The 23,051-nt window shown below is 36.2% G+C and overlaps 1 protein-coding gene across 1 annotated transcript; it reads left to right on the forward strand.

Annotated features, from left to right (window-relative positions):
• The first annotated feature begins 2,956 nt into the window (after window positions 1-2,956).
• Window positions 2,957-21,399, forward strand: LOC144446160 (uncharacterized). The gene is made up of 6 exons (XM_078135892.1): window positions 2,957-3,068; window positions 5,258-5,350; window positions 6,005-6,595; window positions 7,232-7,831; window positions 8,476-8,712; window positions 20,081-21,399. The coding sequence occupies exons 2-6, from the start codon at window positions 5,284-5,286 to the stop codon at window positions 20,299-20,301; spliced, it is 1,716 nt and encodes a 571-aa protein (XP_077992018.1). The 5' UTR covers window positions 2,957-3,068; window positions 5,258-5,283; the 3' UTR covers window positions 20,302-21,399.
• Window positions 21,400-23,051: the final 1,652 nt, after the last annotated feature.

A 23,051-nucleotide genomic window follows, 5' to 3' on the forward strand; every position in this document is an offset into this window, starting at 1 on the left:
TATTTCTGCCTAATAAAACAAAATATTTGGTTCCGGTTACCCGCACCCACCTAGTTTTTCACACCGACCATAAATGTATTGTTTACGTATTCGAGAAGAAAATAAATAAAATCGCGAAAATTGTGAAGAAATAGTGGATGCGGAAACTTAAAAAGACAATATAAAACTGATCAATCTAATGGCTGTACATCTGATGAGAAGAAACCAATAACACAGAGACCATATGGGAAAACATAACAACCTGAGTTAAACATATGAAAAAAAATCTACCTACCCCACCTATTCTAAAATTGAGAGTGATCGGGATCACACAATTCTTTTTGTTTAATAAGCCTTATCTGAGATGGAGCCCTTTAAATGTCTCTAAGCTCCTGTGTCAACTTGAGTAAAGAGGAAGGTGAAACAAGATTTCCTTTCAGATACATTTCTACCAATATTATTTACCTGGTCTGTAGCAACGTCGAAGATATATACGTATTACGTCACGGCACAAGTCTAAAATTAAAAGAATACACAGATTTTAAAGTTGACAAAAGTATTATATGATGTATATTTATCAAGGAAGAATATTTCCTAATGTCGTACTCTGCATCTTTTTATGATTAATTGTTGTATTCTAACTTGTCAACACAATTTGCACATTATGTAAATACATGTACTATAGAATGACCTCGGGTCAATTCTGCTAATCCAACAATTGTTTTAGTGTTTCTGACATATTATTGCATTAAGAGGATTATACTAAATCTCCTTTCACCTATCTGATCAAAGTAAGTCGTTGAAAAGTCAATGAAATAGCTCAGTGAGCGTATTTTGTATATTTGAGAAATATACATTGTAGATTTTTCCATTAAATAATAGAACCAGTATCAAACGAGTTGTAATTTGATCATTGTGAAAATTTCTATTCAGTTACCCTTAAATATAACAAAATCATACAAAATTAGCAATCTGATATAAATACCTCCCTATGTGCCACTTGAATAATTCCCATTTTGCTACACTGTCGAACGTTATTCAGACAAAAAGAGATGGATGGGGCGAGGTGTCAGTTTTTTCAAAACATGAGGGTAACTGTACACAGCAATAGACTGGTTAAAACCAGAAGGAATTATGTGCAGTCATTTTATCTGTGATAGGTAAAATTTATTTGTGATATGAACATATTTATTTGTGGAACGAACATAACATCAATATGAATATGTTAGCTTTCGGAGGGTAATGTATTGTTTAAGGAGGTCCGCTACTTTTCTTGTAACCATAGAAACCAAACGAATCTTTTCTTTTGCATGTATATAAAGTGTAAAGTAGTTAATTCGAAAGTGAAAAGAAAAAGAAAGACGCCCTATATTTCCTAAAAAGCAAAACGTCGCCAAAGCTGGGTAAAATCATTAGAATTGATATTTCATAATAAATCCATACATTGTGATGTTAGTGGTAAAACGTACAATCTACAAATACCTATCAAACTGTTCGTCACATATATTTGTCATCAGTTTTTAACCGACAACATTCCTTATTTTCTGAAATAATCATTTCAAATCAATATTGTACATTCGCTGCCTGACGCCGAAAATGACGTAATCACCAATAGATTTTGTGTTTTGATATTAATTTGCAACTTTATTGAATGACAACACTGTATCATGGCATTAATATAATTCTTTGAGTTTTAGTGTCATTTGGAACACTTGTAAACGTGTGTAAACGTATGCGATAGTTTTACAGATTACTCTAAATAATATTGGGGCTCCACATATTTGAAAGGCACTAAACAAAACATTATAGGACAAAACATGTGATGAATTTTACACCACAAATAGTGATTGTTTGAAGAGCTCCTCCTTTCCTTGAACGGAAGAGTGTGACAGAAGTAAACTGATCGTGTCTTTGCTATCTGGTGCACTATGCGCAGAACAGTGCGCAATGCAAAATCCGTATTCTGTCAAGAGAGTGAGCACACCATTTTAACAGTGTTGTATATTAGATGAACACAGGCACACGTCATTTCTTATCTATATGAAATAACATAGCGCTCTTGAATGTAAAATTTCATGTTTGTTTCAATCAGCCCCTTTTAATACGTTTGTAAAATGTAAAATGTGTGTTTCATAGGTCGGGTTAATTACCCTTCAAAATGGAGAATAATTCTCAAATACTACCCACACACACATTTGTCATTTATTAAATGTCCGTAAATATACTGTTAAACGTTTTACTGGTACTCGAGTAGAGAGTGGTGAGAGAGATGAGGGATATAGAAATGTATCATGTTGTCAAAAATGGGGTTAATCATCCATTGGGGTTTACAATGTTATTATTTACTTAAAACGTGGTATTTCATCTGAAGGGTAGAAAACATTATTTAATTATCCCTTCAATCAATTGATATCTTTTGGTTTTATTTAACCTGTCCGCCCCGCCCCCCCCGCGTGTGTGTGTATGTATGTATGTATGTATGTATGTATGTATGTATGTATGTATGTATGTATACATGCATGCATGCATGTATGTATGTATGTATGTATGTATGTATGTATGTATGTATGTATGTATGTATGCGTCTCTGTCTGTCTGTCTGTCTTTCAATATTTTCTCTAAATTCACTGGTTCTAATGAAATGAAAAATTCAGCCAAAATAATTTTCGCTGAAATTGCTTAAGGTTACTAGTAGTTGATTGAAATTTTCCCATACCAATCGGTTTATTTTGCATAATTAATATAGATGATTAAATTAATATATAATGGGTATAGTTTGAGGCCGGGTCTATTTACTGCATTTAATTTTTTACTGCATATAAACTGGGATATCTGTAATTGTTATTTTTTTTTACTTCAAACATGTCTCAAAAGTGTTTCCTGGTACTAACTGTCATGAAGCAATAGCTCTTCTTTCGGTAACATGACCCTGGGCATATCAAAACTTGGTGATTTGGTTTCATAAAAAATGACGTACCAGCCGGAAGTACTTTGAAATTAGCATATTCTCTTTCTATATAAATCTGCTCCAAGAGATACCTTGCTTATGTAGAAGAGACGAACGGATACAACGCCTGTGACGTCAGACGGTAAGTAACTTCTAAATTTATACGAAAAACGATATTTCATTTCGTAAATCTCAAACGACAGCACGAAACGACTCGACGTCAGTTTGTTATGACTCAAACTGATAGACTGACCCTGGGAGACAAACTCTCTGTAAATTATACCTAATGTCTTTATCGAAAGACAAAATAAGTATGCTATTGGCTCAATAAAAATCTTGCCAAAAACTGCTACATTTATCACCCGGCTCAACATATATCTGACGAAAACTGCTACATTTTATCGCCTGGCTCAGCAAAAATCTAACCAAAACTGCTACATTTTATAGTCTGGCTTAACAATAACCATACTAAAAGTGCTACATTTACATGTTGAAAACCTAAACACTGAAATTATTAATGATCAGAAAACCAAGAGGATCTTTTTCCCCAAAAAAATGCTCAGAAAGGTATAGAAATACCATACATATTAACTTGTTATGATAACATATGGTTAGATAGAGAAATGATATTGGTTTTCGCCGTTTGAAATTCAACCATTGTACTCACCCACGCACAGCGTTTTATGGGTTTTGGACTGTAAGCTACTATTAGCTGAAACCAATTTTTTGTTAAATGAAAAGTCAGAATAGCTCCGCTGCTTCTTTGTTCTATTTTTGTTCTACTGTTAAGCTCTTCCACTATGCAGTTTTGTTTTAGCAATATTATAAAGTGGTTAGTGGTTTCATATGATGACTCACACACTATAGAACACATTTCACACAGAAAGTTCGTGAAATATTGCACTTTTATATTATAGTCACCATTTAAAATTTTTTTTACCACAAATTTGAATTTCATCAACTGTCCACGTTACAATGTCAACCTTCAGGCTACATGGAATCATAGACTGTCTATGATTGAATACATGATCATGATCACACCATACGACCAATAATACTGTGACATTTTGATTCAAATTAAATAAACAGTCGGAACAGTGTTGCAACTCAGCCTCCCAAACTTCGTTCGAGATCTTTTAGAAGAACAGTTTTCGAGGATTTCAATTAACGATGTCGTCAACCTACACAGGCTGCAATAATTATAGCGTCAGACTGTTGTGATTTTGAGGGTATTTCTTCTGTTTTTTTACCATTCGATGTTTAACTGGAAGCAAACGCTACCGAGTCAGATCTGAATCGCAAAGTTTGGTGTTTTTTTCTGCTAAATTACGCCTTACCTATCAAAAAATCGGACATTTCCTAACTTCACCATTAATTATGGAGCCGTCAAGATCCAAGAAATGTTCAGAGGTATCCCAATCCCGTCAAAATCGGCAATAGCAGTAACGCATGCAACATTTTGAAACGGGCAGTACGTACGCTGACATGAGCTCATAGTTTTATCGAGGTCCGAATTGGCAATATAATTCGACGATCAACTTGAAGCCGATACACTCTCCAAAATCACTAGTATGTTCACTATTGGTGCTATTGTAGGACTCTACACCTTACTACATAAAAAGTCAAATCAATCTATCGAACATGGTAAAGTCGTCATTCATAGAAGATTCATCACTCTCAGACAAATCCTGGTATGAAATTCAGAATTACTACTGTGCGTCATTGCTTACTATACTAACTGACATGAAACGGTACCCTCTATGATGTCATAATCCCCTATAAAGGGAGAACAATAGGCAATATAACTGTAAATTCATGGCTGCTCTGGTCGGCTGCTGATCGCCAGTTTTAACTTTTTTTCTTACTTATCGTCTAATTTTGATTATTTAGCTTGATTTAGTTAAGAGACATGTAATTAAGGTACATTTTTCAAGGTTGTGGTATGGGGCATTGTGAATCACTTCTAATGTCACCCTCATATAGCCTCTCGACTAGGTCGACCATATTTGATTTTAATACTTCAGACAATGACATAATTAATATCAGAATTCGAATTCTATGTTTATTCCGCTCGTTCGTTTACCATAATAAAGATAACAAAGAGAGGACACAGACAAAATTTCGAATTTTCATTGTCCGTTTATCTTGTCAGTAAATAAACAGACTTGGAATTTAGCTGCTGTGTTAAGTTTTTCTCCAATCCAGAACGTACACGAAAACTCGGGTTATTGTTTTCGCACTCGAAATTCAATATTTCATTCTTCATATTCTTCACCCGTGAGTCAATAATGCCCTGAATAAGAGAAATATTATCCTCTTACTCATCTACAGATAAAACCGTACATCAAAGTACAACTATGCGACTACCAATATCTTTGTTAGTTGCAATTGTTTTACTAATAGGACATGTTGAAGCCAAATGTGGTAAGTAGACTTCATTACCAACCAACATACGGGTACTTTGCAGCTATACCATTTACTCGATACGATTTTTTGATTTTTAGAGACTACATCAGCAGTTACCAGTAAGAACGAAATATATTCATACAATTTCAAGTGAAGAACACCAATTAGTATTACAATAGCTGCTGTCGCCAGTACTTAAAGTGTAACAAAACTTGATTTCTTTGATAGAACCGGAGACCCACCGATTAAGAGGAGTTCGGCCTCATCGAGATATTTGCATTAGAAATGTTTGGAGCCGTGGAAAAAGAAATAATCAAGTCCATGGACAATATCATATAGATTAAGACTCGAATTACACAGTAACAACAATAAATAATTATCAAAAGTCAATCAGTAAATTTCCATTGTCTCGTCATTCTAATACTGAAGATGAATTTCTGGATTGTCGTGATTTTTCAAAGAAAATAACCGAAGTATTTAACGTTCTTGTCAAAACAACAAAACAGATACTGACAGCATCACTAATTTTATTATTTTATATTAGTACGACGTACTTTATCTAAGGTCAAATGTTACAGATGCATGATGTGTTTAGCTATGTCGAGTGTACAATGGGGCAAAACAACATAACACATTCATATATATAGTTCTCTATACATTGATTCATTTCAGACACGCAATCTCAAAATGCTGTCGAGTTTTCAAGTACTAATACTGATGTAGCTGTAGAAACAGACGTACCTCAATTATCAGCACTCACTGCATGTACCTGGACAAAAAGTGCAGTGGCTCAAGTCGGCACATTGGTTTCCTACAGTGTTCCTGGTGCTGATAATGAATTCATAATGTACGACACTTCAGGATTAGACATGTATGTCAAGAAATCCAAAAAAGAAACTTCATTGAATATCAATGATGGTGAATGGCATCTGGTCTGTGGTACATGGGCTTCAAGTGGTGGAAGCTGGGCAATTTATGACAATGGTATCATCTATGCTGGTGGTACAGGTTTGAAGACTGGTAGTACAATTACAGCTGGTGGCTCTTTAGTTGTTGGACAGGAACAGGATTCAATGAGAGGTGGTTACGCTGCCAATCAAGCTTTTACAGGAACAATGGGATACTTCAGTATGTGGTCAAGGGCTCTCAGTGCTGATGAAATTGCTGAAGTTGACTGTTCTAGTGGTGGTGATGTCTTCACGTGGTCTATAAGTGGTCTTGACGTACGAGGAGACGTAGATCTTGTGTGTAGTGATGTCTGTGGTATGTCATTTATTTATTTATTTGAGATGTCTACAGGATTACCCCATTTACAGACACTCTGAAATTGGAAAGACTAAAATACATACAATATTTACAAAAATAGTAAAAATAGTAATAAAATAAATTAAAAGAAGATAAAAATTACCGAAATTGCGTTAAGTTCACACATCAACTATTTTATTTAGGACATCTTTTCTAAAAGTACTGAGACTTGAAAATATGTCACTGTTTTGCAAGGTGTTGATAAAATTGAAGGTCCTAGGTAAAAATGAGTTTCCTTTGAGTAGAATTTCACAATGCTTGTCTTCTTTCCTTGTAACAGACTGTATATCCCTCTCCAAGACTAACTACGAACCTCTTCTTTCAATTTCTTAGATTAATAGATCAATCTAAAATGTGATATCTTGTTTATGAACTCAAATCTAAAAAATGAACGATATCCACAAAACCCAAACTTGTTTAACTTTAACGTTGATATGATTTGGCTCACACTAATCACGGGAGATTTTGTAGTCGGAGATAGGAGAATATGAAACTTGATTTGTTTAGCCATGTACAAACACAATGGATATCGAAATAGATAGTGCGAGAGACATGGATTGCTTAGAAGATTGCTACATTTCTTTGTGTTTTCAGAACCAAAACCTGCTTCATGTGAAAATGCTGTCGAATTTTCAAGTACGACTACTGATGTAGCTGTGGAAATAGACGTACCTCAACTATCAGCACTCACTGCGTGTACCTGGACAAAAAGTGCAGTGGCTCAAGTCGGCACATTGGTGTCCTACGTTGTACCAGGTGGTGATAATGAGTTCATATTGTACGACACTTCTGGATTAAACATGTTTGTCAAGAAATCCAAAAAAGAAACTTCATTGAATATCAATGATGGTGAATGGCATCTGGTCTGTGGTACATGGGCTTCAAGTGATGGAAGCTGGGCAATTTATGACAATGGTATCCTCTATGCTGGTGGTACAGGTTTGAAGACTGGTAGTACAATTACAGCTGGTGGCTCTTTAGTTGTTGGACAGGAACAGGATTCAATGAGAGGTGGTTATGCTGCCAACCAAGCTTTCACAGGAACAATGGCATACTTCAGTATGTGGTCAAGGGCTCTCAGTGCTGATGAAATTGCTGAAGTTGACTGTTCTAGTGGTGGTGATGTCTTCACGTGGTCCATAAGTGGTCTTGACTTACGAGGAGACGTAGATCTTGTGTGCAGTGATGTCTGTGGTATGTAAATAATTGTCACTGAAGAGATATAACAATGATCAGTCTACATTGACAGAGATATTGACATGCTATATTTTAATAATCTGTATCAATGGTAAACCAACAACCTTATTGCAGAAAACGACCTTTCCTCCCGGTAATTAGTAAGCAATTCATATATAACTATGTTAATCAATCAATCAATCAATCAATCAATCAATCAATCAATCAATCAATCAATCAATCAATCAATCAATCAACCAATCAATCAACCAACCAATCAATCAATCAATCAATCAATCAATCACCCAAACACCCACCCACCCACTCACCCACCCACCCACCCACTCTCACTCACTCACTCACTCACTCACTCACACTCACTCACTCACTCACTCACTCACTCACTCACTCAATCAATCTGTATGACTGTCTGTGTGTCTGTCTGTCTGTCTTTCTGCCTGCCTGCCTGCCTGTCTATCTGTCTGTCTGTCTGTCTGTCTGTCTGTCTGTCTGTCTGTCTGACTGTATGTATGTTTGTCTGTCTGTCGTGCGCCCGCCCGCCCGTCTTTCCATTGTTAGTAATAGAAATAGTAGTAATCATTAATCGTTCGATTTATTGCATATACCTCTTGTTCACTTTTCCCCTACATTTTGGTTTCCAGAATGCGCATTTCCAGACGACCTAGTGAATGTTGCAGTAGGTAAACCTGCCTCTCAAAGTTCAGGGAATAAAAAAAAAGGTGCAGAGAAGGCAGTCGATGGGAATAAGGACAGTGATCTGAAGAAAGGAAAATCTTGTACCGCAACAAAGAAAGAATTCCAACCTTGGTGGAAGGTTGACCTTGGTCAGTCTTACGATGTTTACAAGGTTGTGATCACTAATAGACAGGACTGCTGTGGTAAGTCTCATAGATTCCAGTGATACAACTATACCAAAACCCCGTAGATATATTTTCAATATATTTTCATACTTAATGGGTAATTTGGATTTAGTTTTAATTCAATTCCTGTATAAGGGAGTCGTCAGTAATTACGTTAGCGTTACAAAAATATTATGCTCCCCGCCTCCGTCATGCTAAAAAGTGACCATCTCACAATTTCCTTTCTCTAAAACATGATCCTTCAAAAACATGGTTTAAGCGCTGTCAATGGTTTAAAACCGTTGCCACCACATTGAAAGTTTATAGATATTGGTTATTTCTCAACTACTACCAATTTGACGGAGTGAATTTGTGTGAAATTGGCACTATATTAACCAATACCTTTGTTTGGATCTCATTCCTTTGGCTGAAATTAATATAAGGCTAGAACATTAACTTCAAACCACTAGATGGGCACACTACCAAAATTGCCAGGACCGACCAAGGTCAATATGTCCACAACATTATCCCTAATATCTTACCCGACCGTTCCCGCTTAACTCCTATGGGACCCACTGAGTAAATTCCCTCCTCACATCATACCTGACAACTAATTAGTATCAATAAATGGGTGTTAGAGGTGATTAGATTTACATGGTTTGATATTACAGTACCTAACACTAACCCCAACCTTGCTACTAACTGACGTGGCCGCAGTGGGATGCCAAATACCCCACAAAAATGCAAAAATTAGCCAATATAATGAGTCAAAGTAAAATGTGACCCTCCCCTTATCTCATGCCTAAAATATTGCCCTACCCCGAGAACTGAGTTGTAAAACGTGACCCCCTAATTCTCCCGGCCTTCCAATTGTAATTACTGAAAGCTCCCTAAAGGGGAGGTAATAAAGTGAAGTGACGGTATGTGTGTGTGTTAGTGTGTGTGTGTGTGTGTGTGTGTGTGTGTATGTATGTATGTATGTATGTACGTACGTACGCGTGTATGCGTGCATGCATGCATGCATGTATGCATGTATGTACAGGTTTTTGTGTTACTCCTCGCATTGCTGCCTGCATCACTGCCCGTTGGCATGCATACATTGGGCCATGTACATCAGGGGACAGTTGAACACGGTCTACATTCAGAGAGTGTGTCCTCTCGTTTGATTTTGATGAAATTGAAGCTCAGACAGTTGAAATCTCCTTATGAAAGAGACGCTATAATCCAAAATGTTTGTGATTAAATTGGTGTAAGAAATGACCAAGTTTTGTGTCATAGAATCGGTGTCAACTTGTTCAATGATGAGAAGCATTCTGATCCTTATAAAATACAAGTTGATCTTACTTTAGTTCATTCTTTTGGATATCAAATGACCTCTTGTCTTTTACTTTTTCTCCTGCCTATACTTCTATTTCTAGTAGTCGTAATACTTCCTTCCACTGTCTTTACACTGTTCGATTTTGTTAATTATTTCCTATTTTCATATAGTAGCACGAGAAGCAGTGGAAATATATGCACTGTTAAAAGTGAAAATGACAATATGTTGATAGCTTTACAATTACTCTGCTTTGCTATTGGTCTCTTCAATTCTTACTACTTGATTTCTTCACCTTTTGACTTTCAATCTTCAGTCTTTTCTCTCTTTTGTACTCGGTATTTGCATATTTCCAATTTAAGATCATGGAGTGAGGTATATTTTATCAGTTTGTCAGTGTTAGATTGTCTTGTAGCCAGGTCATATTCCTTATTTCTGCCAAAAGGTATACAAAGTCTCTCTACATATGATCATGAAATATCATGCAATAGAAAACTCAACTACAGGTGTGACGTTGCCAGTTTGATGCAATGGCAAGATAGAGTGCAAAAGAAAGTTGTACGGTTGTCTACTTGTGTTCTCCCACATTCACCTATGTCAAATTGTACAGCTGATAATTTCTGTAGACGGTTATCTAACATCCGTAAACAGATTATGTGTCTGACTGCAAAGAAACCTTGCTGTAGGAAGCTTTTATTTCATCAAAGAAACACTAGAGTCAGTGATTTGTATAACACTGTACTGGTAAGGTTTAAACAATGGCAGACAGAGTCTGTCAGCCACAACATATCAGATGCAGGTACTCTTTGTCATGAATATTTTGATGTGCTGTGCACATATGTTCTAATGTTGTATATGACTTCAGTCTTTCTAGTTCATGAAGCAAACAGTCAACAAAATAATTGTCATGATGCTAACACTGGGCTGTACAGTTTTTCACAATGTCAGGTCAAGTCTGTCAACCAAGAAATACTAGTATCACATTCAAACAATGTATGTGATGATTACTTTGATGTGTTGTGCACTTACATGCTCTCAGTGTATGTGACTTCTATTGTCCTAGCCTATAAAACAAACTTTCCCTGTGAATACCAATTTCTCCTTATTCTACCTGACCACTCTGTTCTCATCTATGAATCTCCTTCACCTGCTATATCTTCTTCTGATCTTACCAACTTTGTTTTAGAAAAAGTGGGCATTCCTAGTAGTGCATACAAGTTGATTTATGATGGTAAACCATTTCTGTCTGGGACAACAATTGATCACAAGGTTCACTCAACTCTGTCCATTAACATGACTGGGTATGGTGGTGGCAAGAAGTCATCTGATTTGGTACATCCAGATAAATCATGTGGTCCATGTATTGTATGTGGCTGTTACTCGAAAACAAGGTATTACCATTTGTGTCGCAGAGAAAATGACAGTTTGGTTCAGTATGTTTTGTCAAATTTCAGAACAAAATCCAATGAGCGTCTGTCCAAAACTGATTGCATGTGTAGCAGTTGTGACAGAAAGATGACTCGTAGTTTCAAGTTACCCACTGACCAAAGTCAACCCAAGCGAACAAAATTAAGCCATTGTACATTAAGCAAGTACAATTTGTGTTCAGCTAAGGCAGATCATGATGCCTCCACTATTGCAACATATGACCAATTGTTTGAACATCTTCAAATTGCTGCTACATTTGAAGGTCTGCCACAAAGTATGCCTTTGTGTCACCAACACTACTGTGAAATTTATAACTTTGTAAAGGGCAATGTTTATCGTCCGTGTGCAGTTTGCACACAAACAATGTCACCAAAACAACAGAAATACAACATAAGTGATCTGGAGTTAATGTTGAAATATGTTCATCACATTAAACTAGATGTTGAAGGTCTTACTAATGAAAGTCTCATTTGTGGCTCCTGTAATACAGCTTTTTCAAAGTTTGTTCGTTCAGAATTTGAAGTTAGCAGGGTCAAGGCAGCTTCTAAAGAATACATGAGATCTCTATGTGATAGTTACAGGAATGTCACTTGTAGTGATATTAATTCCATTGAGGAGCATGCCGTAGCCCGTGCAATTTTATTTGTATGCAGAGAATTTGAAGAGGATAGGGCAATTTTTCTTTCTTCTGTGTACGGTATTTACTTAAAAGAACTTAAAAAAAACATTGAAAAATATGAAAGGTCAGATACCTTAGATTTGTTGAAAAAAAATAAGAGATGGCTGATGGTGAAACTCCAGAGTGTATTTGGTGATTGTTTGATTTCCTATTCTAACCCCATGTACAAAAAGCTTGGGACTTTGCTAAGGAGATGTGGGTCATCTCTTGAAGACTGTTTTCTTTTCACTCTCTATGCTGCCAACAATAAAGTTGATAGTTTAGAAAAGGAAATTCTTTCTCTAAATGTACTTAAGAATTCTTTGATTGCTTCTATGCCAAGTCATGATATTACCTCATATCTACGTATTGGTTGTGAATATCTTAAATCTAAAATTATTAAAATGGCACAGAACTTGATGAAAAAACAACAAAAAGATGAGTTTGACATTACTTCAATTAATTTCAAAGACTTTATTACACACAACATTGACCCCTACCTCTGGAATTTTGTTTTTCAGTTGACAATGAACAACACTGAGCAAGGTGACTTTAATCAAAAGGAGATTGATACATTTGATTGGAATGACTGTTACACTCAAAATATCAATGACAAAACACAAAATTATCATATTGGTCGTCTCATGAAGAGGCTGTTCATTGTATCTTGTATTGTTTATTCATACAATACAGAGTGTAACTTTCCAGTACACATAGCTTTAGCTGACGTTGTTGATAAATTCAGCAGTTCATCATCTGAATGTTTAAAAATTCTGAACAGATTTGGCGCTGTCTCCTCTAAAGATAGTCTCCAGCGGTATAAAGTTGGTATATGTGAGAAAATAATGCAGGAAGGACCAAAGCTTAGTAATCAATGTTTTACTGTAGTCTCTGTAGACAATGTAGACAAGCTTAGTTCTTATGCCACAGTAAAGTCAAGTCAGCTTGGGAGAGGATTCAATGGCACATCTATTCAAGCTGTAGAGAGTAAGCCTTCACTAACTCTCACTATAGAAGACCTTGCACCATTTCGCAGACAGTCACTGCGGTCTACAGCCGGAGAATACTTTCATATTGTTCATAACAGCCATGACAATTCCCTTTGTAGGGCAATCGCAGCTCACAGTATTTACTCATTGAGACATTGTACCCGTGATGATACTGGAAAAGCAGTACTGCCTAAACTACAATCTTTAGAGGAAAGACTAATGATAAATATCAGAAATGAAATTGTTGATTGCTTAGAACAAAACAAACAACATATTGAACTCCTTGAAGCCTCCAAATACGAGTCTTTTCTGATGAAAGATAATTGTCAAGAGAAATATCTTGACTTTGATCACAGATGTGAGGAAATCAGAAAAGGTGCTGGTTGTGGTGTTCCTGAAATATTAGCTCTGTGTTACTGCATAGCTGTACCTGTTGTTGTATACAAAGAAGAGCAAGGTCAATATATTGAAATATGTAGATATGGTACTGCTCTCTTTCCTGATACTAACCAGCCAATAAATTTATTACTATCACATCATGAAGATGCTGAAATGTATCATCTTCTTGTAAGTGAAAGTTTGTACTATGATCAAAGATCATTTCTTACTGATGAAAGTACACTTTCCTCCTGGCAACAAAATAACCTACAAAGTAAAGTAAGTGTTTCATTCAGTGAAGTCCTGTGCCCAACATACACACCTGTAACAAACCACTGTACCTTTATGTCTTCTCGTCGAACCATTGCACCTGTAATGATAGAAAACTACTACAGTGACTTGTCAGGTATGGATGATGAAAGTGGTCATCATATGAATTCTTCACTTCTGTCTTTGGAGGATTTTAAAGTGTCACCTGTTGAGAAATTACACTATAGTAGATTACAGTCAGACTGCTTTTTGTATGCACTTGAAAAAAAGGCAATACAAATTGAAGATTCGGGCATCTTTATTCCGAGTCTGAAAGAAAGGCTAGCAATGTTTACAAATGAGAACACAGAGGTTTCAAATGTAGTTTATCTTGATGTGCTTGACCTGCCTGCTGACAATGTTGAAACAATGAAAGCTGTTCTAAATAAAATATATACCCAGTTTGGTGTTGGGAAGTACATCAACTATTTGGTTGTAGTTGGTGATGGAAAAACTTATGACTACTTACTGAAATTAAAAAAACAGTATGGTTTAGACTTGGCATGGCTTTTACCTTTTCCTGGAGACTGGCATATTCTAAAAAACTTTCAAGCTGTTCTCATGAAAATATACCTTGATGCTGGGCTGAAGGACCTTGTCAGTCTCTTCCATTTTGGGAAGACTGGTACTTCAGTTGCCCAGGCTACTAATTTTGATAGAACCCACAGATTTTTACTTCAGGTGTGGGAAGCATTGTATAGAATAGAAATTGATAGGTTCATGAAGAACAGGACCTCTAGCTCACAGGAATCATGTGTTCTGTCTGAAAAGGAAATATATGAGGCATGCACTAACAGTTTACACACTGAGCCAGATCATTTCAATCTACTGGAAAATACTGCATGCTTCACTGACATAAGAGAGAAACTGAAAGTAAAACTTGTTAATTTGGAGGTAGAATTTGAAGAGTTTACACAAACATTAATAGCGAAAAACAGCAACTGGAAATTCTGGCATGACTTTATACACAGAGATATGATGACTTACATTGCATTGTACACATCTATGAGAAACAGAGATTTTACTTTGCGCAATGCAGCACTGAAAGAAATGACACCACTCTTTCACAGTTTTGACAGACTTAACTACTTGAGGCTAATACCACAGCACCTTGCTGATTTAAAATGCTTTCCTCAGTCTGTTCTAACTCATCTCCATAATGGAGGATTTGCAGTCAGTCTTTCAGGTAGAAAATGGAAATGTGTTGCCTTGGACGAATGTCATGAAATGTGCATCAATAAAGATGTAAAAGAAGCAATGCGTTCTGTGCAAAGGGAAGCACTTTCCAGGCTGACATTTTATCTTCCTCACAGGGCTTTACTACATAAAAACATCAAAAGAGAAATATTCAGTGACAAAGATCAATTATCTTCCCATGAGTCAATCTCTGAAATGAAACACACTGAAAAGAATGTTAGGTCATATATTGACAAATTAGTAACATCAAATGTTCTGTTTGAACCTGAATCTAGTACTTCTGATTGTCTTAGTCATCTCTTCTCTAACAAAACATTGTATGGTAAGGATGCACATGATTTGTTGACATTCAGGGCTGTTGGTGAAAAATCTATGGATGATTACATCTCATGTGTTATTCTTTTTAATCCTCAGTCCAAGCTGCCACCTCGTCGCCGCAAAAACTTGAACACTTTCACAACAAAGCAACCAAAATGTGGCAAAACAAAAGCTGCAAATCAAAGATCAAAAACTGGTCAATTCTATCCTTCGAAAAAAAATTGCATATTCTAAGGCTACAGGCATTCCCATTGATGATCTCAGCCAGTTCATTCAACTTCCAAGGGCCATAGCTACTGTTGATGGACTGCCTGAAAAGGGACAAAAGGCCAGTGTTGGTAAAATACTAAAAGGTAGATACCCATCTGCTTTTTATTCAGAAATACCACGAACATTTATCCCAGAATGTGTTGTATTAGAGGGAATGTTTTTAATAAACACCACACCACTAGCATTCCATCGAACTTTCAATGACTATGTGTCCTTCCTCTGTAGAAGGTGGGTTAAACCATACTTTTGTAAACTAAATACAACTGAGGTACACATCGTTTTTGATCATCCACAGCGCCATGGGGTCAGTCCCAAAGATATTGAAAGGACACGACGAGATACAGGGAAAGAAGAAGAGGTAGTGTTTGAAACACTGACCTTAGATCAGGTCCTGCCTTCCACTTGGAGGAAGTTTTTAGGTGTTCGCCAACATAAAAGACTTCTAGTTAATCTGCTGTGTGATGCCATGTTGGCATTGTCTAAAACATATCTATCAGAGAATCAGATACTTGTTACTGCAGGTGGCTTTGATGGTGCTGAAACTGACATTGCAAAACAAATCAATGCACAGGGTGTCATTTCCATTAATCCACTGTTAAATTCAAACCATGAAGAGAGTGACTCTAGAGTATGGTACCATGCCTTCAAATCCAGTCATCAAAATATTCTTATCTATTCCCCAGATACTGATGTGTATCATATTGGTCTGCCTTTCCTAGAGGAAAGAAGTAAAAATGTACTGATACAATTACGAGCAGTCCCATTCGATAATGTCTATCTTTCTCTGTCCTCACTTTTTGAATACATGAAACATGACCTAGCACTAACCTCTGTACCTTCTAATAAGCTGGGGAAAATATTTCAAACACTATTTATCTGTAGTGGTTGTGACTATATATCGTACTTTCGTGGTTGTGGAAAGAAATCCTTTTTAGATACATTTTTTAAGGATGCATCATTCATTACTAGTGCAGATACTGAATACACTGTTGGAATGCTAAGTGACACTTGTGAGGATTCTAAAGAGCAAGGTCTGCTATCCTTCTACCGGTTGGTTGGCTGTGTATATTATCGTAAACATACAGCAGCTTTTCCAGGATTTGAAGGGCCTAACGAACATTTCAAATCATTCATCAGTGAATCAATATCTACAACCCTCGAGTTACATCAATCTTGGCTTGATGATATCAGAAATAGAATATGGGACAGAATTGACAGCGAGGTTGGATTTTTACCATCAAATGAAGCCTTAAAATATCACTGGAATAGGTCATGCTGGGTATCCTTGCTATGGGCCAATGCTGATAAAGAGGAAGTCAGATTACCACCAATCACTGAATATGGATGGACAATTGAGGATGGCAAATTAGGTATCATATGGGACACTCCTGAGAATTTTGAGAGAATTAAGAAAAATGTTGAATTTTGGACTCATGGATGTAAGTGTAAAAAATCTAAATGTACAAACAAATGTTGTAAATGTGTGAAATCAGGCAATGTCTGTGGACCAGGCTGTAAGTGTTTATTGTGTGAGAACAAGCCAAAGCAGCAAAACACATAAACTGTATCTTCAACTGAATATTTGGCAGCATTGCATGAGGCCGAAGAAGATGACACCATTTATGAGCAAGGTCTAAGTAGGGACAGTGAGGAAGTGTTGATTGATGAGGACACAGAGTCTTTGATTGATAACCTGGAGGCAGCAGACTTTAAATATATAGAAAACTTGGTGGAATATGAGTTGAACGATGACCAAGACTGGAGTACTGATTTAGACTAAAAGCTATTCAAAATTACTCTTTAGTTGTCTGAAATAACCAGACACATGTTTCAACAGTTTATAGAAATGGCCATTTTAACTTGTAATAAAGATTAGTAGTAATATTAGTAGTAGTAGTGTATAGTATAGTACGACTACGAGCAGTAATTTCAGGCTATTTTTCTTTTGGGGAAGAATAACAAATTCCTGCACACTATAAATGTAAATTCAAAAACCTTTATTTCCTGAATATTTCAAAAAAGGTACATACCTGCAGTATACCTAATTTTTCTCGTTATCTATCGGGCGGTCAAATCCCTGTACATACGTATCGGTATGTGTTCGATCTTTCACCCATACCCATGCATGTAATACAGTACCGTCATTGCTGGTACCAAGATCGTTCACAAAAAACTGCAGCACTTTTATATAAAAAGTCCACCAACGTTCAAATTTGGCTCAATTACAGATGAATACATTGTCTATCTTCCATGTGATACTTATTTTTCTACCATCAAAACTTTTTGAGATTCAGGTCGTCAAATGTGGAAAATAGTAAATTTCACACCAGATTTCCGACGAGGTCATTCTAGGAAAAAAATGTCCACAGTGTGATCGCACGGTGCAGGAGGCATATAATTTCTCAGAAATTATCCTAAATACCTACTTTCACCAAATCTACGGCCATTTCAATGGAAACCTGACTTAACTGTGAAAATCAGCCCGTGTTTCGCGTACGTGAACATTTATCTTACGGGAGCCGCCATATTTGAAAATAATCACGTGACCTCTGCATGATGGGTGGTTGCGTTCCGACTGGTATGTATGTATGTATGTATGTATGTATGTGTATGTACGTACGTACGTACGTACGTATGTATGTATGTATGTATGTATGTATGTATGTATGTGTGTGTGTGTGTGTGTATGTGTGTGTGTATGTGTGTATGTATGCGTGTATGCATGTAATAAATGCCGTCCGGGTAAATACACGCCGACGTAGGAGGCGTGTATTGCCAGGATGGCATTTATCTTGTACCCCGGCTAATAATTCAATGGTGTCATATTCTTACCAGGAAAAAGTTCATACACCCATGACCCATTGTTTATGTTTTGATTTTCGACAAGACACCCTGACGCCAACGTGACTTCCAATCGAAGCTGACACGTGTCAACAAACTGGATACACGCCTGTGTCAACATTCAATGTCACACACGTATATCGCTATGTTGCACGACGAAAATAGCAATTTACATCCCAATGTACAATGTATTTCATACCACTATGTATTTGCTCGATATTATTATGTAGGACATTCATACTACAAACTACTCAATACAATCACATCCATCATGTGTATGCAACTAGTGATATGAAATTTAATCGCCACTCAGTGATAAAACGTAAACCTGGCTACTGACATCAAAAATACAACTTTCAGCGAAATTGTTTATCTGTGTCTAGTGTAAAGAAACAGCATATTAATTACATGCAAATGAAATACATCATTCAAACTTTTGAAATGTCGTGTATTACGAAGCAATAGTAGTACCGTCTACCTCTCGCAAGTTGTAGTAAAATACACCATTCAAACTACAATGCAATACCGTCCACAACTATTGTGACTTTTTGTCCATTCCGTCTTCATCCCTATCTTCGGCCCAACTATTCCAAACTTGCATGATGAGCTAGTATTTTTTCAGTGTATTTCTGTGTGTTTTTCAGTACACTTGCCTTCAGTTTCTGATCTATGTCCTCAGCTGTCATAACAGCAAACCGTCGCTTTCCCCCTGCCATTATACCGTCTACCTTGTAGTATGTGTATTTTATTCACCTTCTAATTAAATACACTCTGAGGTAATGTGTATTATTACGAAAATAGTGTTCAACGTGTGAACGGAAGTCTTATCTGTTCAGTCACAGTCTGGGGTCATGTTTTTGTTATGATTGTCTGCGTCTAATCACTCTTCCCTGGATGCCATTAATTGGATCTCATACACAGCAAATACACTCCCGCCACCGACATTTGATAAATTTGCTACTCTGCTGAAGCACTGAGTAGGTTTTGATAAACATCCTATGGATATTAATGTAACACAAGCTGAGTGTAGTAACTTTTAAATCGAATGAAAAGCCGTACAAGAAAACCTCGATTAACTATTCTAGTATAATGGTAATATCGATGCATGCCTTCTATGACATTACAATTTGTGTTCTGGCATTGTTAGAATTGTTGATTGCATTGTTGGGAGTTTCTTTAATTTTTGATACGTATAGTAAATTACGTCATTGGCTCGTATTCTAATACCAGGTTTAAGTGTAGTTAATTGCAAGTGATGGTTAAGTATACATGTATATATCAGTAAGTATTTTAATAGTGAGAAGTATATGTACATGATGTCACTTTTACAAATAAACATGTGAAAAGTAGGGCATTCCTCATACATACTTCTTATTCCATACACATTTCCTTAATCCGTTAGTTGAAAATAACTTGTTTGATTGAAATTTATTGATGACGGGATATGCTAAAGTCATGTGTCATAACCAGCTTTAAACATACGCTGATGTGTTTGTTGTGTTTCGATTGTAGGAGCCATTATACCAAGTTTACCATGTATTGGTGAAATAGGTCATATGTCTGTCTGTCTGTCTATCTGAGTGTCCGTCCGTCTGTCTGTCTGTCTGTCTGTCTGTCTGTCTGTCTGTCTGTCTGTCTGTCTGTCTGTTTCTGTACCTCTCATAATATATCTCTGACCTTATGTGCCTCTTTTTTCTCCTACAGCTAAGAGATTGAAAAATGCTGAAGTACGCGTAGGTGACAATGAAGATTTCTCCAAGAATCCTTTATGCGGAGATGTGCTCAGTGGCGATGATGTGGAAGACGAAACCATCACCATAGAGTGTGGCTGTGAGACACCGATGAATGGCAGATACGTCAGTGTTCAATTGATCGTTAATAAGCAAGTGTTAACTTTATGTGAAGTTGATGTAATGGTAGCTTAATTATATTGTGCAACCACATCACTACAACCGTTTTACTCATTTTACGATAATAAAATTAAAATGGATATTGGATGTTTTTGTTGATGGTATAGATAGGGTTATTGAATTCAAATTTGCAAACTAAGACGACTGGTCACTCCTAGTTGATAATATAAGTCGGGTTTTGGTTAGCATTACATATTGGGCTAGTGTTATTACATATTGGGTTAAGGTGTTATTACATATTGGGTTAGTGTTATTACATATGCTATAACATATTGGATTAGTATTACATATTGGGTTAAGGTGTTATTACATATTGGGTTAGTTTTATTACATATGGTATAACATATTGGATTAGTATTACATATTGGGTTAAGGTGTTATTACATATTGGGTTAGTATTACATATTGGGTTAGTGTTATTACATATGGTATTACATATTGGATTAGTATTACATATTGGGTTAAGGTGTTATTACATGTTTGGTTAGTGTTACAATTGGGTTAATGTGATATAACATATTGGGTTAGTATTACATAATGGGTTAAGGTGTTAATAGATATTGGGTTAGTATTACATAATGGGTTAATGTGTTTATTACACATTGGGTTAGTGTTACATATTGGGTTAAGGTATTATTATATATTGGGTTAGTATTACATATTGGGGTAAGATGTTATTACATTTTGGGTTAGTATTGCATATTAGATTAATTGCTATTACATATTGGGGAATAGCACTACATTTTGGGTTAGTATTACATATTGATTTGATCAAATCCAAAACATCATTTGTTATCATAAAGCAGAACAACATTCATCACCACAAAAGATTGCTGACAATAAGCTGTGTTCATAGAATGTTTTACAATGTGCCCCGTGGGAATTAAGAAAAGTCATCGATATTTACTTCATATGTACCACTATAGGCTAGGCTAATATCTCGTACTGTTATATTTTATTGGTACAAATAAGAGCAGAGATGATAGCAACCTTATGATTATTTCATTTTATCCAAGTCGTATATAAAATGATGTATTCACAAATTGTATTTGAAATCAACTTGTCTTATGTTCTCATCCTTTACAATAGAGAAATAAAGTATGATGCAAATAACAGACTCATATATTGTTAAGTGTTTTCTGGTTTCAGGTAAAAATGTACAACTAAGGTTGTATTTGAATATTAAAGTCTGTGTGTGAAACATTGCTCCTGAAAATACCATGACCTGTGTACAGGAATGAACGCTGCTGAAACAATAGTGTCGATTAAATCTTTTATTAACAGAATGTAGCTTAATTCAATCCCCTTATGAACGTAATATCTTACAAAAATATTAGGGAGATTTACATTCACTTCACTATCTCATCTGACATTTGTGGGATTTGTTGCTGTTAATGCTGCCTTTCAAATGCTAATATTATTAGTTGACATGACTTGGTTGTGGTGAGCTCACACCATATACTTTACCTGAGGTGCATGAATATTGTCGAATCTTTCCGAAATGTTCCAAGGTCAACGCCCTTTCCTTCAAAGGACGCGAGACAGATAAAACTTTTGCAAATGAGACGAATCAACATTTTCATAGGTTGATCGTGATTGGTACGGACAGGATAACAAGATCTGTTGACTAAGTTTAACATTCTTAGTGTCATACATCCATTACATGTAATTAATGACTCAGCCAGTCACGTACAATCTGCTAATTGGGAGTTGTTCGTTTTGTGTTCGGAATTTTGTATGTGATGAAGTAACAGTTTAATTGGTTGATTGGGATGGTTAATATAATACCTGAACGTAATATTCATTTTTAACTTCCGTAAGGAAGTTTATATAATAGAGATGAAGTCTAAGTGTCTGTGCGTGTGTGTCTGTATCACCATTTCCGAAAAAACGGCTGCATCAATTCAAACGAAATTTCATAGACATGTTCCATTGGGTAATGGCAAGAAATGATTAGGTTTTGTAATAATCCGGTGAATATTAATGACCAATTTGAGTAATTAATCGATCAAACGAGTATAAAGTTGGCGTCAGATTCAGATTCAGATTCAGATTCAGGTATAGTGTTATCTTGAACGTTATATTGAGCGTCAGATGGCCTCAGATCCGAAGACACCCGATGTACTCAAACCTGAAATAATACCGTTGAGACTACAGGGAAGGATTCTGCTTCACTGCCATCGGGTGTATTCAGATCTGAGGCTCAATATGACGCTACCTGAATCTGAATCTGATGCCAACTTTATACTCGTGCTGTACACTGAGAAAGACTCTGTTTTCAGGGGTTTCGTACCAACCTTATTTTTTGTTTCCCTTGGATCTGCACTCTGCATTGACTGGACAAACACGAGAAAAAAGAAGACCGAGGCAGGGTATTTAAGTGATTCAAACTCACCAGAAAACAATTTCTTTTCTTGGCCTTAAAATAGGTTTACAATGAATGTGGAGTTCACAAACAGGTGAAATATTTATCATCGTTTCAATTTCGTCAAATATGGACTTATCATTTTCAAATTTCACACACTAATGCGCAGATGACTAAAGAGAAATCGTGTCTTTTTAGATTTTTGATTAGAAGTTTAGGAAGTATTATATTGATCTCGAATTGTCTCATTTTTACCGTGTTCTTTTCTGATTTCTCTCGATAACAAACTACCGCTGTTTGTTGCAAGGCTTGTATATAATCATTTATCTAGCTCTGTATCTCATCAGGATATAAATACACTCTTACATATTTATCAAGTGTAATAATCTATAATTTATAC

Source organism: Glandiceps talaboti, chromosome 15 (assembly GCF_964340395.1).
Source record: "Glandiceps talaboti chromosome 15, keGlaTala1.1, whole genome shotgun sequence".
Classification (NCBI taxonomy): domain Eukaryota; kingdom Metazoa; phylum Hemichordata; class Enteropneusta; family Spengelidae; genus Glandiceps; species Glandiceps talaboti.

Coding starts and splice junctions, on each gene's coding strand:
- LOC144446160 (XM_078135892.1), top strand. CDS start 5,284: ATGCGACTACCAATATCTTTGTTAGTTGCAATTGTTTTACTAATAGGA. Junction 5,351..6,004: donor ACATGTTGAAGCCAAATGTG/GTAAGTAGACTT, acceptor GATTCATTTCAG/ACACGCAATCTCAAAATGCT. Junction 7,832..8,475: donor TGTGTGCAGTGATGTCTGTG/GTATGTAAATAA, acceptor TTTGGTTTCCAG/AATGCGCATTTCCAGACGAC.